Source organism: Hemicordylus capensis, chromosome 17 (assembly GCF_027244095.1).
Source record: "Hemicordylus capensis ecotype Gifberg chromosome 17, rHemCap1.1.pri, whole genome shotgun sequence".
Lineage (NCBI taxonomy): Eukaryota > Metazoa > Chordata > Lepidosauria > Squamata > Cordylidae > Hemicordylus > Hemicordylus capensis.
Window position 1 is genome coordinate 10,318,529 of NC_069673.1, and position 15,225 is coordinate 10,333,753.

Genomic DNA, 15,225 nt, shown 5'->3' on the forward strand with positions numbered 1-15,225 from the left:
GTCTGACTCAGTATATGGCAGCTCCCTATGTCCATCTTCCAGGCAAATTGTTGAATTGCCATAAGTTGTGGCTGGGAGTGATAGGAGTTGTAGTCAAACAGCAAAAGGTTGCCTACCCTGGTCTGCACTGACTGGCAGCCGCTCTCCAGGGTTCCAGGCAGCAGTCTTTCCCAGCCCTACCTGGAGATGCTGCCAGGGATTGAGTGTGGGAACTTGTGAATGAAAAGCAGATGCTTTTCTGGTCCCATCCTCGAAGTGGGATATTGTACAGGGCTCACATGGAGTCGCCCATCCAAATGCAAGCCAGGATGGACCCTGATGAGCAAAAGGGACAATTCATGCTTGCTACTGCAGGGCCGGTTCTCCTCCCCCACCTGCTCAGGTACTGTACCACCAAGCGACCGCCTGCATTGACGGGCAACCGTTCAACAGGGTTTCAGGCAGGAGTCTTTCCTAGCCCGAAGCTAGAGAGGCCAGGGATTGAACCCGGTCCCATCTGCTGGTTCTATACCACTGAGCTACAGCCCCGTCCCCCAAAAGGCAGAGGACGGAAACCACTTGAGCAGAGTTTTGCCCTTTTAGATATATAGCTGGGGAGAGCATAGTCAACGGAATCTGGAAGGGGATGTAAACTTGTAGCGATCTGAACTGACAGCGAATACAGGAGGCTTCTTTCTACACACTAGGAGAGGAGAGCCGGTCTGGTGGTAGCAAGCATGATTGGTCCCCTTTGCTAAGCAGGGCCTGCCCTGGTTTGCATTTGGATGGGAGACCACACGTGTGAACACTGTAAGATATTCTCCTTGGGGCCGCTCTGGGAAGAGCTCCTGCCTGCTTGCCTGCAGAAGGTCCCAAGTCCCCTCCCTGGCAGCATCTCCAAGATCGGGCTGAGAGAGAGACTCCTGCCTGCAGCCTTGGGGAAGCCGCTGCCAGTCTGGGTCGACAATCCTGAGCTCAGCGGACCAAGGGTCTGACTCCATAGAAGGCAGCTTCCCATGTTCCTCGTAGGTCTTTAAGAGGCAAAATCTACAAGTCAGCCTTGATTGCAGAATCTGAGGTGGCTGGGGTTTATTTCCTAGAAGTGAATAGCCCCGCCCTGCTCAGAAAAGAAGCCTCCCAGCTCCTGTAAGCGGTGCCAGTTTCCCAGGCTACACCTGTACCCGCTTTTTCCTCATTCCAGGTTCCTGCCAAGAAGAGCAATCGTCATCTGCTGCTCTTTCTCACAGTAGTATAGTGTCTTTTGTTCTAGCCTTGTGGGTACAAGTTTGGACCTGTGAGAATTCATGGGAATGGGACGGGCGGGGGTGGAATTCGAGGACGTGGGCCCTGTGAACGCAAATCCCCTTGTTCTCCTAGCTGCAAGGGAGACTATCCCATCACGGCTTTAGGGATCTCTTGGGAAGGGAAACGACAAAGCCAGCGACTTTATACCGAGTCTAACTCTTGGTCCATCTAGCTCGGTATTGTCTAAGCTGGCTGGCAGTGGCATCTCCCAAGATTTCAGGCCGGAGTTGATCCCAATATTGCCTGGAGATGCTGCCAGCAATTGAACCTGGGGCCTTCTGCATGCAAGCAGATGCTCTCCCTCTGAGCTACAGCGCCACCCCCTGAAGGGGCTGTCTTACAGCAGGCAGTGCTCGCCTGTAGTTGCCCATCCAAATGCACACCAGGATTGACCCTGCTTAGCAAAGTGGACAATCCACACTCGCTACCATAAGGCCAGCTCTCCTCCCTTGAGCCCCCCAGTCGAAGGTTAGTACCTTTTGGTGTAGTGGTTAACAGCCCTGAGCCATTTTTGGAAGGGCCGTATAGAAATCAAATCAATCAATCAATCGAGTATCGGACTGTTTGACTGGGGAGACCTGAGTTCAGATCCCCACCCAGCCATGAAACCCACTGAGTGACCCTGGGCCGGTTGTGTAGCTCTCGGACTACCCAGCCTTGCAGGGTTGTTGTGGGGATCAACATAAGAGCAGTCGCGTGGTTTTGTATAGCCCCACAACACCCCTGTGAGGTAGGCTAGGCTGGGAGCTACGTGACCGGCCCAGTCACCCAGTGAGATTTACGGCCAAATTGGGGCTCCCCAGTCCTAGTCCGACGCTCTAACCACTACACTACACTGCCTGACCATAGACCTCCCTATGAACAATCCCACTTTCCAAAGGAGAAATGGGGTTTTTGCAGGCCACTGACTTCCAAGCCCACAATTTTTTTTGTTACTGCTGCCGTAGTGTGGGTCTTTGTTCTAGATTGACAGCTGAACTTGCCGTGGCGAATGAGAATCCCACAGTACTGTGTACCTTTTGGGTGTGTCCTTACATGCTTTAGTGCTTAAAATTCAAAGGGCAGGACAGCCGTTACACCCTCACTGGATTCCCCTTTACAACAAAGGGGTACCCTGCCTACCTGAAATAAGAACCAGGGGTCGCCCCATGAAATTGATTGCCGGAAAATTTAGGACCAGCAAACGGAAGTACTTTTTCACACAGTGCATAATCAACTTGTGGAATTCTCTGCCACAAGATGCGGTGACAGCCAACAACCTGGATGGCTTTTAAGAGGGGTTTGGATAAATTCATGGAGGAGAGGTCTATCAACGGCAACCAGTCGGTGGGGCTCTAGGCCACCTCCAGCTTCAGAGGCAGGATGCCTCTGAGTCCCAGTTGCAGGGGAGTAACAGCAGGAGATGCCCTCAACTCCTGCCTGTGGCTTCCAGCAGCATCTGGTGGCCCATTGTATGAAACAGGATGCTGGACTAGATGGGCCTCCTTGGGCCTGATCCAGCAGGGCTGTGCTTATGTTTTTATGGGCGTTAGCCAGACCCTATTCTCAAGGGTATTTGCCTAGTTCCGCAAAGGTAAATGCTGTGCTTTTCAGAACCTGCCTTATCTTAAAATGACCTAAATAATGCATGATCTAACGCACAGCAGTTCCACCACCCTGTGGCTGGCCTGAGCCGTTTTACCGATCGGGGTTCTTGGGTGGCGAGAGAAAACGGGGTAAATCGTTGCAGGTCAGACAGGGCGGAACCAGAGTTTGACTTGGAACCCATGACACGGTCCTGGCATTGCGCCCTGAGAGAGGTGGTGTTCTTCACCGGCGTGGCTTGCAGCCCTAATGGCATTGCGTTCTAGGCCTGTGCGCGCTTGCAGATTGGGATTGGGTCTGGCTCGTTCGGACCCGGTCCCACAGATGTCCGTTGCTTGGTGTGAGACGTGTGGATTGGAAAGCCTTGCCCGTAGCATCACAGTAACCTCTTCTGGCCGCGAGAGGTGTGATGAGATGTTCATAGCAGAGATGTGCAGAAGCGGGTCTATTCCGACCCGGTTCGAGTACAACCGGCCTGGTTCGGATTCGAACCGGACCCCACAAGAGGACTGCTGGTCTGAGTTCCAGCTGAATCGGCTCCGGTTCTAATGCACCAGTTCAGCGGTTTGGGGGCATTCTTATAAAGGGGAATCCGATGAGCCAGACCCTGTGAACCAGTTCGGCGGGGCATTCTTGTAAAAGTAAGGGGGATGCCTACCTTTAAATAATAATAAAAAATCCTATCCTCCTCCCTGGACCAGACTTATTTATTTATTTATTTATTTATTTGGCATGTGTTTATACCGCTCAAACTCCAGCGAGGCCCACTTCCGGCCTCTGCTCATATTGCCACAATCGGTTTGTTTGCACCCCTAGTTAATAAAGCCTCTTGATCAGTTAAGAGTCGGAATAATTCAGCTGTTGAAGCCTAGTGCCTGTTTGGGTATGTCGTTCTATGTCTCTCTCAGTATGTGATGATTAGTTTCTTAATACATCCTTCTTTGTTTTTGAACTCAACCTGCTGTCTCCAGATAATCTCTAGGGCTAAGCATCTTTACCACCCGAGCAGCATGCTCTGCTGTGTGAGGACGTTAATGTTTCTCCTCACACTGCTCAACGTTTTGGACCCCTCAGAATGTTGGGGCCTGGATTGGGTCCCCCCCAACCCGCCCGACCATCCTTTTGATTTTTTAATTTTTTTTAAAAAGTAACCGGGAAACCCGGAAGAAAAGGAATGTAACACCAGAGAATCGCAGGGGAAGTGATGTAACGTCAGAGAATCTCGGAGGGAAACGTGGAAATCGGCCACAATTAAAATGTGAGTTAGAAAATGGGGTAAACAGTTGGGTGTTTTTTTTTTTAAAGGAGATAAATGCCCAGGCGGGCAGATAGAGGGCAGACGATGCGAGGTTTTTGCCAGCCGCGAGGAGACGCACAGAAAGAGCAGACTCCTGCCGCCATTTGGAGCTTTGGAATGCTCCGGTTCTGCCCAAACGGATCGGAGAAGTCCGAACCAATATTGGCTTCCCGAGTTCGGATCGGGAACTTCTCCATCCGCCTCTGAAATGGCCCGTATTGGCCCATTTCCAGCGTTCCCGAGCCGACATTGCACAGCCCTGTTGCCTTCCATCCACTGTTTATTTCTCTGCAAGTCGGAAATGGCTCCCGCATTGAAGGGGGGTTGTTGTCATTTTGTCAAAGACCAAAGGTCCATTTAGTACAGGAGTTCTCAGCCTTGGGCCCCCAAATGGTGTTGGACTACAACTCCCATCATCCTCTGTTGCAGTGACGGTCCCTGGCCTAGCGTGCCTCTCTTGTCCAAGTTGGTGCCCTCCTTGGGGAACGCAGTCATGTCTCATGGAGTTACATCGGCTGCCAAATGTAGGTCTCTGGGCGGTTTACAACCAAACACAATAAATGACAACAGAAAAAAATTTAAAACATTAGTTAAAATGAACGACAGCGGAAAAAGTTAAAACGTTCCAACAATTTAAAATTTTAAAACTATTAATAACAGTATTTAATTAGAAGCCTGGGTGAACAGATGCGTCTGTAAAGATGTTTTGTTTTTTTAATTGTCAGAGGTGGGGAGGCTCTTATTTCAGCAGGGAGCGCATTCCAAAACTTTGGGGCAGCAGCGGAGAAGGCCCGTCCCCGAGTAGCCACCAGACGAGCCGGTGGCAACTGCAGACGGGCCTCTCCTGATTATCTCAGTGGGTGGTGGGGTTCATGACGAAGAAGATGTTCTCTTAATTACCCAGGGCCCAAGCCGTTTAGGGTATATAATAGTTTGTGTGTGTTTTGCAAGCTTTTAAAATTAACATTTGGCCTCTGCAGGCCCGATGATCAGGACAATAAAGCGTGAGAACACACTGAAAACTGAAATTCTTGCAATGCAATCACCTCTTTGCCATCTCTAGGGCTGTAGACCTTGTCAAAAAATGCGATGAACATTCGAGCCGCCCCCCCCCCCCCCCGGCTCATGTATCGTATCGTATCGTATTTGGGTCGGTATACAAATTTGAGAGATAGAAAAATATTGTGCCCTCTTTAACGCCTAATCCATTGACTCTGGCAAAAGCTTTCACACAGTGCTCTGCTGCATTAAAGTTTATGCCTTCCCTACTGTCTACACTGACTGGCAGCATCTCCAAGGTTTCTGGCAAGAGTCCTTCTCAGCCCTGACTGGAGATGCTGCCAGGGATTGAACCTGGGACCTCCCTGCATTCAAAGCAGATGCTCTCCCACAGAGCTATGCCTTATCTTGCCTTCAAAAGCCACCTCCAGCCTCACAGGCAAGATGCTGCTAAATCCCAGTTGCAGGGGAGCAACAGCAGGAGAGAGGGCATGCCCTCACCCCCTGCCTGTGGGCTTCTCAGAGGCATCTGGTGGGCCACTGTGTGAAACAGGATGCTGGACTAGATGGACCTCCTTGGGCCTGATCCTGCAGGGCTGCTCTTATGTTCTGGCAAAAACAACCACCACCTTCTTGCCATATTTTTCTTTCCTCTCTCCCGCTCCAGTTCTTGCCAGACATCTCAGTCTTGCAAAACCTCAAGGTTTTCCAGCTGAAATGTGCTGAAGGAGGTGAAAAAAAATATGCTTTTGCTTAATGGGATTCTGATCCTCCTGCGTTCATTTCCCTAATAGCCCGGTTGAGCAGGGCGTTGCGATCTCCCTGGAAAACCGAGATGCCAGCGCTGGCACGGTCCCATCGCTGGGTTTCTTGGAAATGACGCGTTGGATCTTGTCAGCTCTATGACAACGGAGATGCAACTGGGATAGCCATGGTGACCATGGATAAATAACATCTCCCCTTCGCGTCCATCACCTTGCTTTGCTTTTCTTGTCCCTTGAGGTCTGGTCTCTTTTCCATGATGGCTTATTTCCTTGGGAGAAGACTCTATAGTGAGGACTTCTGGAGGAGTAGATGTGTTAGTCTGAAGCAAAACCAAGGAAGATTCTTGGGGCCTCCTCAAGCCTAACTGGTTTTATAGCGTGTGGGTGCTTCGGAGCCGTCTTAATCACCGACGTTTCCCTCGGTGGTTCCAGAAGCCACCAGCCCTCCCCGCCGAGGCCTAAGAATCAAACGATTGTTTTAATCAAGAGCTTTTTGCCTGCGGAACGAGCTTGCTCTACTGAACCATATTTTCACCTCCCTTGGGTGCCTCACTGCCTTTCTGGGTTGGGGATAAGCGGTCATATGGAGAGAAATGGTTCACATGCCTCGTCTTCAAAGGGAACATTTGCAGAACAGCCCTCAGTCCCCTGCTAACTCAGCAGAGAGGCACCTTTTTAAAAGTGATGATCCTCTTTATTTAGCAGGGGGAGAGCAACTGACCCTATCCGTCCCCAGCACAACAGCCCTCCAGTGGCTGCTGCTGGTGTCTATCTTATGTTTTATTTTTTGAGATTGTGAGCCCTTTGGGGACAGGGAGCCATTTTATTTATTTATGTAAGCCACTTTAGCCACATAATAGCACGGTGGGGAAATGACTTGACGAGCAAGCCAGTGGCTGCCAGCTGGCAGCAGCAATGTAGGAAAGATGCTGAAAGGCATCATCCTCATACTGCGCGGGAGGAGGCAATGGTCAACCCCTCCTGCATTCTACCAAAGACAACCACAGGGCTCTGTGGTTGCCACAAGTTGACACCGACTCGAGGGCACACTTTACCTTTAAGCCTCTTTGGGAACTTTTGTTGAGAACCGGTATATAAATATTTGTCGTATCTGTATTGGTAAAAGATGAGCTCTGAATTCTTAAGACAATTGAAAATAGCATTTTGATAGAGCTATTCTCACTCTCCTCCCACCCCCAGCTTTACAGAGATCCATAGGTTTCTAAAACTTTAGGAACCTCGGAGGCTGCCTTAAACCAAGTCAGACCCTTCGTCCATCTAGCTCAGTTTTGTCCTAATCTCGGGGAAAGACTCCTGCCTGGAACCTTGGAGTGGTATCGCAGCTAACAATGCAGTGTAAACACATTTTAAAACCATAAAACTGCCAGCAATCATCAAGGTGTCTGTTAGCGTAGCAATAAAATGGCCCTAAACAGAAGCATGAAAAGATTAAAGTTATTTCTAGTGGTTTAAAAGCTTGGTGGAATAAAAGCATCGTAGTGGAGTGGGAGAGGGCTGCCCTCAAAGAGGAAAGATGGAGCCACGTTTGGGGGAGGATTTTGTCATTTGCCACCTCCCGGTTCTTTTGCTTGTCTTCTGGCTCGGCCGGAGAAGGGGAGCCAGTGTTGGCTGGGAAATTTCTTACACAGTTCTTGTGGGAAGGAGCCCTGTCCTCTTCTTGCATCTACATAGGAAGCTGCCATATACTGAGTCAGACCTTTGGCCCATCTAGCTCACTGTCGTCTACACAGACTGGTAGCGGCTTCTCCAAGGTTACAGGCAGGCGTCTCTCCCAGCCCTATCTCAGAGATGCTGCCAGGGAGGGCACTTGGGAACTTCTGCCTGCAAGCAGGCAGGTGCTCTTCCCAGAGCGGCCCCATCCCCTTAGGGCTGGGCTGCTCAACTTTGGCCCTCCAGCTGTTGGACTACAACTCCCATAACCCCCCAGCCACAGTGGCCCATCGCCAGGGACTATGGGAGTTGTAGGCCCACATCTGCAGGAGGGCCAAAGTTGCGCAGCCCTGCCCTGAGGGGAATCTTTTACAGTGCACTCACACACACGTCTCCCATTCAAATCCAAACCAGGGTGGACCCTGCTTAGCAGAGGGGGCAATTCATGCTTGCCACCCACGAGGCCAGCTCTGGTGGCCCCTCTCTTGCTTTTGACTGTGTCATGTTGTCAAAAAAAGTAGAGTCTAATCGTAGAGAAAACGCCTAGGGGAGTCTGCCTGTCGCGTTTCATCTCACGTGCCGTGTCCGCCCCCCCCTAACTTTCCTTTTCTCTTCCTCCTGCCAGATCGAGAACCTCCCGGCGGAGCTCTTCCAGTGCCGGAAGCTGCGGACGTTGCACCTGGGGAACAACGTGCTGCAGTCCCTGCCTTCCCGGGTGGGCGAGCTGACCAGCCTCTCCCAGATCGAACTGCGGGGGAACCGCCTGGAGTGCCTGCCGGTGGAGCTGGGCGACTGCCCGCTTCTGAAGCGCAGCGGGCTGGTGGTGGAGGAGGACCTCTTCAACACCTTGCCCCTGGAGGTCAAGGAGCGACTGTGGCGGGCCGACAAGGAGCAAGCCTGAGCTGCCGCTTGGAAAGGAAGGGGGAGCCCCAGCGCCCCTGCCCCGAGGAGCCGGCGGAACTGCCGGCCACTCCGTCCCCACGCGCCTCCCGCCCCCCGGAAACCTCCGCGCCAAAAGCGGACTCGCCAAGGAGACTCCCGGGAGCCGGTGGGGAGCGAGGCCTTGCCGGTTCTGTCGGAGGGGTGGCGGACGGTGGGAAGGGAGCCCGGAAAGGCGGCTCTTGACGCGCGCCAGCTTCAGGAGGAATCGGCCTCCAGGTCAGGAGGGTGGCGGGGAGCGGGGAGGAAGAGCGAGAGGCCTCAGGCCCCGTCTGAACCGCCTGCCGCGATGCCATCCCCGCTGGGACTCGAGGAACTCTGCGCGTCTCCCATGGACAGGAGCCCTCTTCGGCCTTCAGCTACGCTTAGTGACACACGGACGTGAGGGACGTCTCCTCCGCCAGGGTGGTGTTGGGGAGGCGCCGATCAGAGGGGCACGTTCTCGATGTTGGCACTTTTTTCGTTTTTAAGTGGGCGATTCTTGCTCTGGGTCATTCCACCCCTAACCGGACCCCTAAAAAGTCTCTCCCTCCCCTCCTCCCTCGTGCTGTTTCAGGATTAGGGCTCCCCCCACTCCAGAACCTTTGGCCCTTGGTTTTGTACCCATCCCTGGATGGGATTACTCGTGAGCATAGCAGCTCCAGGCTCTTACTTGGATCAAGTTTTAACATGCCTGGAATCTTCTGTCTGCAGAATAAAAATGCAGGCTCTCCCCCCCCCCCCGCCACCCTCCCCCAATTATTTTTGGTTCCTGAAGCTCTTGCTCAGCCAGAAACACTAAGCTTCTCTGGGAGGGTGTTAATTTTTTTTTTTTTTAAAGAATGACTTTTTAACTCCCACACTGCACCCCCCCCTCCCGTATTTAAAACCCTGTGTCCAGTTCAAAGGGCCCCTTTGCATAGGGGCATGGGTGTTGGCAGAACTGCAAAAGAAACTGACTCCCTTTTGGGGTTCTCTCTCTCTCTCTCTCTCCCTCCAGCACTGCCAGCATCTCCCATGAGTTTAAAAGTGGCGTGGTTTCTTCCCTCTCCGTCCCTGCTTTATTATTTGTACAGCAGCTGGTCTGTTTTTCGTTGGCTTCTGTGTAGCCCACGGAGGAGAGAGTGATGGTGGGGATAAACCAGAGTTTATTCCAGTGGCAGTGTTTCTCCCAGCTCGGTTCCTTTGGGAACAGAGCCGGCCTGCCTCCTCTCTTACCTCTTCCATGTCCTCATCAGTGTTAAAAGGACCCCAGGGGTGGGTGGGTGTTCCCTCCTGGTCCGTTTGCTTCCCGCCACCGGAGCTTCCCCCCCCACACCCGCTCGGAAGCGAGGAAACACATAGAATTTGCACTAACATCTAATCTGTCCCGTGGATGCTGAATCACTTTAATGAGTCCCGGTCCCGTCTCGAAACGGGCGGGGAGCCCCCTTCGCGCACCCTGGCTGCCCCCTTTTCTCGATGTCTTCTGGCAGTCCGAAGGGTAAGGGAAGGTCACCGCTAGCTTCTCTTTCTTCTGCGTCTGATATAATAGGAGAAAGACCTGCGCACGTTCGCAATGCTGGAAACGACAACAAACTCCAATGTTAGCCGGGCTCTGATCTTTGTCAATGTTTCAATAAAGTGACATGGAAATACCAGGAAACCTTGGGGTTCGTGGTGGTGTTTTTTTAACAGTGCCTCCGAGGTAAGAGGATTTCTGTCAGATGTTGGGTGAACAATATCTGTGCTGCCCCAAGAGTGACCCTTAGGTGATTGATTAATTGATTGATTGATTAAGTGTCGACTCTTAGCAACCACATAGATAGATTCTCTCCAGGATAATCTGTCTTCAACTTGGCCTTTAAGGTGTCTCAGTGGTACATTCATCGCTATCATCCACCTTGCTGCTGGTCATCCTCTTCTCTTTCCTTCCACTTTTCCCTGCATTATGGATTTCTCAGGGGAGTTGGGTCTTTGCATAATGTGGAGCATGGAGGACCCTTGGGTAGAGAATTCCAAAAACCTATTGCTCACTCCCCCACCCCCAGCAGGCAATTATATGCCCTTCTGACCAGCCCTTTTCTCCATGCAGAAGATCTCTGGCATCTCTTGCAGGAGAGACTCCTGCCTGCAACCTGGGTTAAGACGCTGCCAGTTTGGGTAGACCATACTGAGCTAGATTGACCAAGGATCTGACTCAGTATGTGGCAGCTCCCTATCTTCCTCAACCAGGCAGTCCTGATGGGTGCCAAGTGGCAAGGGACTTTGTTCAGGAGCAAGATTTCTATGGCAACTAGTAGGTGTTCTCTTTGTAATGGAAAGAAAAGGACGCATTCCTTAGCCCTACTGGAGATTAGATAGAGTTTTGCTAAACACAAGCCTCACTGTGCCCAAGATAGAAGTCGGATAATGGTAGGTCTGGTGTCAGAGCCATGAATTAGAGTTGCGATCTGCTTTCTGCACCCTCTCGGGCTTGAAAAGTTCTGGCGCAAGAGTTGGCTGTCTGAAACTCCCCTAGTGGCCCTGAGTCCATCACTTCTCTCTCCACCTAATCAAACTCACAGGTAGGATAAACACAGCTCTATGCAGCACTCAGCGGCTCCTCAGAGGAACATAGGAAGCTGCCTTCTACTGAGTCAGACCCTTGGTCCATCTAGCTCAGTCTTGTCTTCACAGACTGGCAGCGGCTTCTCCAAGGTTGCAGGCAGGAATCTCTCTCAGCCTCAGACCTATCTTGGAGATGCTGCCAGGGAGGGAACTTGGAACCTTCTGCTCTTCCCAGAGCAGCTCCGTCCCTTGAGGGGAGTATCTTACAGTGCTCACACACATCATGTCTCCCATTCATCTGCAACCAGGGCAGACCCTGCTTAGCTAAGGGGACAAGTCATGCTTGCTCCCACAAGACCAGCTCCCCTAATTCCCTCCCTGGCAACATCTCCAAGATCGGGCTGAGAGAGTTTGTGAAGACAATCCTGAGCTAGATGGACCAAGGGTCTGACTCAGTATATGGCAGCTTCCTATGTTTCTAACCCTGATACATCATTCATTCATTCATTCATTAAGGTCAACCCTGCTACCTATTCATTCATTCATTCATTCATTCATTCATTCATTCTTAAGGTCAACCCTGCTACCTATTCATTCATTCATTCATTCATTCTTGAGGTCAACCCTGCTGCCTATTCATTCATTCATTCATTCATTCTTGAGGTCAACCCTGCTACCTATTCATTCATTCATTCATTCATTGTCTGTCTGTCTCTGTCTGTCTGTCTCTCTCTCTCTCTCTCTCTCTCTCTCTCTCCTCTACTGCTGGACTTCCAGGCTGAAGTCCAGGGCCTCCACACCCCCTGCCCCCCCCCCAAATCCTCTCTAGTCTGTCTTGGGTGCTGTGGCCGCCATGATGCCAGCCCGCACTGCACTGGGCGGCCGAGCATGACTGAGCTGTGCTGGCTGGCTGAGTGTGACCTCTGTGTGACTGAGGGGGGAGTGGGGGGGAAACAGGTGGGATGGGAAGATGTTAAGTTGCATGTTGAAACGTTTCTACTCATGCATTTTTGCATAAAGATTGATTGATTGATTAAGTGCCGTCAAGTCGGTGTCAACTCTTAGCGACCACATAGAGAGATTCTCTCCAGGATGATCTGTCTTCAACTTGGCCTTTGAGGTCTCTCAGTGGTACATTCATGGCTGTCATCATCGAGTCCATCCACCTGGCTGCTGGTCGTCATCTTCTTCTCTTTCCTTCCACTTTTCCGAGCATGATGGACTTCTCAAGGGAGCTGCATCTTCGCATCATGTGTCCGAAGTAGGGTAGGTTGAGCCTGGCCATTTGTGCCTCGCGTGAAAATTCGGGATTGATTTGTTCTAGGATCCATTTCTTTGTTCTCCTGGCTGTCCATGGTCTCCTCAAAAGCCGTCTCCAGCCTTACATTCTTGTGAGTTCAGTTGCTGTTTGTGACCTCAAGAACCCATGTGTTAAAATACTGTGTGTGTGTGTGTGTGTGTGGATGCTTAACTTGCAACAGTGTGTCTGTCTGTCTGTCTGTCTCCAAGGCCTTTAGGTCCAGGCTCCAAAATTACCTAGGTGCACCTCTGCGCTCTCTCTTTCTCTCACTCACTCGCAGTTGGCAAATTCGCGGTTGGTGTGGCATTAAAGTCAAAGGCAAATTGGATTAGGGGAACCGTGATCACGAAAAAACCAAAAAAGAAGGGGGGGAACACACACACTCCAAAATAGCCAAAAATCCCATAGTATTGACGAGTCACCGAGGAACGAGCAGATCGAACCTCTGAAAGCCACCACCCCCCAATTGCCACCATCCCAATCACTAAAATACCTTGCCAACTCGCGGATACTCGATTACAGTTGGTGAGACGGGACACAGTTCACCATTTGCAGATCCATAAAGCGGTGGTTGGCGAGGGATTATTTTAGACCATACTGAGCCATCTAGAGATGCTTGGGACTGGAACTGGGCATTCCTGCATGCAGACAGATTGGGTGGCCGGCCACAGAGCTACAACACATTTCATGCCTATGAAAATGCTTTGCACTGAGCCAGACCCTGGGGTCCATCTAGCTTCGGATTCTCTGCACTGGCTGGCAGCAGTTCTCTGGGATCTCATCCAGAGGCCTTTCAGTTTCCTGCCTGGAGATGCCAAGAATTGAGCTCTGGGAACTTCTACAGCAATGGATGGCTCCCGGTGGTCCTACTAAGCTTCCTTCGTGCATCTACTGTAGTTCAGCATCGTCTACACTGACTGGCAGCAGCACTGCAGGATCTTTCCCAGCCATACTTCGAGATGCCAGGGGTGGAAACTGGGAGTTCCTACATACAGAGATGGTACTACACGACTCATGCTTCAGCTTTCACTCTCACGCATGCTCCTTCCCCTCACCCGGAGGGCTGTCCCCTTCCTCAAATGCAGATGGTTTTCTCATCCAAAAGCAAAGAGATCCCTTGCTATCAGGAAGCTCTCTCTTAACCATGACACGAATGATCTTGGATGAAACCTCAACAAACCACACGGGGCGATTATTAACCTGCCATCCCCGTGGTGCTGGAGGGTACGTTCAAGAAGACTCCATATGCCATGCGAAAATGCCCGTGTCGAGCTGGAGCAGGCGAATCAATCACTCACGCTTTATTATACCATGCTTTTTATCGAGATTTCTCGTATTGCCCTATTTCTCCTCCTTGCTCTATATCGCAGCGATTAAATTCGCAACAAGGCATTGGAAATGTGGACGGCACCCTGCTGTCCACATAGGGACTGCGGCGTCACGACACCGGAAGTGTGGACGCACACTTCCGAGATCCGTCTGGACCCCGTTGCAGGGTCTAGTCTGGAAGGCGCTCTTCCAGCCGAGGTGATGGGTTTTGTCTGGAGGCATTTGAGGGCATGTGTCCTCAAGATCGGTAGGCCTGCCAACAAACTCTCGATGTCCATACTGGGAAATGACAAATCCAGGGCAGGAGGAACATTACATTCTCTGCAAGACACACAAACTGAATCCTGCCAGGATTCAGATATTGCTCAAAACAATTAGCTTAATGCATCTCTAAAGGCTGCTCCGCTGGCAATCAATTCTCTTCCTCCCCTGAATGGATGCAGAAGGAACAAGACGTTAATTCCAGAAAGACAAGTGGGGTAAGGACATAAGATCAGGCCCAAGGCAGCCCATCTTGTCCAGCATCCTGTTTCCCCCAGTGGCCCACCAGATGCCTCCGGGAAGCCCACAGGCAAGTGGTGAGGCCTGCCCTCTCTCCTGTTGTTGCTCCCCTGAAACTGGTATTTAGGGGTATCTTGCCCCTGAGGCTGGAGGTGGCCTATAGCCACCAGACTAGTAGCCACTGATAGACCTGTTCTCCATGAGTTTGTTTAAGCCCCTTCGACAAATTCCCTTAGATGAATTAGGAAAGAAGAGGGTTTTTTTTGTCTCTCTTCTAGATCTGTACCAGCTTCTTGAGTTGGATTGAGAACTAGAGAAAACCCCAGTGCATTCAAAGATAACGAAAGAAATTCAACTTCTTCACAGACCCCTGTTCTTCTGCCTTCAGGAACAGCTTCATCTGCAGGTGTTAGCAGCTGATTTATAGGTGTCCTTCAGACATTATGTTTTGCAATTAGTCAGATGTTTGTATGAATAACTGCACTTGAACACAAATTAACAGGGCCTCTTTTAAGAGTGAACCTGGGTACAGGGCCTCTGAAATGCAGGATAGGAACATAGGAAGCTGTTTCCTACCAAGTCAGACCATTGGTCTGTCAAGCTCAATATTGTCTGCACAGACCGGCAGCGGCTTCTCCAGGGTTGCAGGCAGGAGTCTCTCTCAGCCCTATCTTGGAGAAGCCAGGGAGGGAACTGGAAACCTGCTCTTCCCAGAGCGGTCCCATCCCCTGAATGGAATCTCTTATAGTGCTCCCACTTCTAGTCTCCCATTCAGATGCACCAATATTATAAGAGAATCACCACTTTAATCACTTGCTCAGTTAGCAGGGTTAGAAGTTTGTCAACTTCTGTTGAAAAGTGGTATGGGAGTACATAGGAAGGTGCCATATACTGAGTCAGACCATTGGTCTATCTATCTCAGTATTGTCTGCACAGACTAGCAGCGGCTTCTCCAAGGTTGCAGGCAGGAGTCTCTCTCTCAGCCCGATCTTGGAGATGTAGCCAGGCAGGGAACTGGGATGCTTCTGCATGCAGAAAAGGAGATATGG

The 15,225-nt window shown here is 51.1% G+C and overlaps 1 protein-coding gene across 8 annotated transcripts in view; it reads left to right on the top strand.

Moving 5' to 3' along the window:
• LRRC8A (leucine rich repeat containing 8 VRAC subunit A) overlaps window positions 1–10,162 on the top strand; it is a 34,588-nt gene extending 24,426 nt beyond the window's left edge. For 7 of the 8 annotated variants that reach the window (XM_053282583.1, XM_053282582.1, XM_053282581.1 and 4 more), the window contains one exon: window positions 8,225–10,162. In XM_053282583.1, the coding sequence (XP_053138558.1) occupies window positions 8,225–8,500 (276 nt within the window). In that variant the 3' untranslated portion in view covers window positions 8,501–10,162. Of the gene's footprint in view, window positions 1–3,839; window positions 4,127–8,224 lie in introns of all 8 variants that reach the window. The other variant, XR_008312829.1, reaches the window with a different exon arrangement.
• Window positions 10,163–15,225: the final 5,063 nt, after the last annotated feature.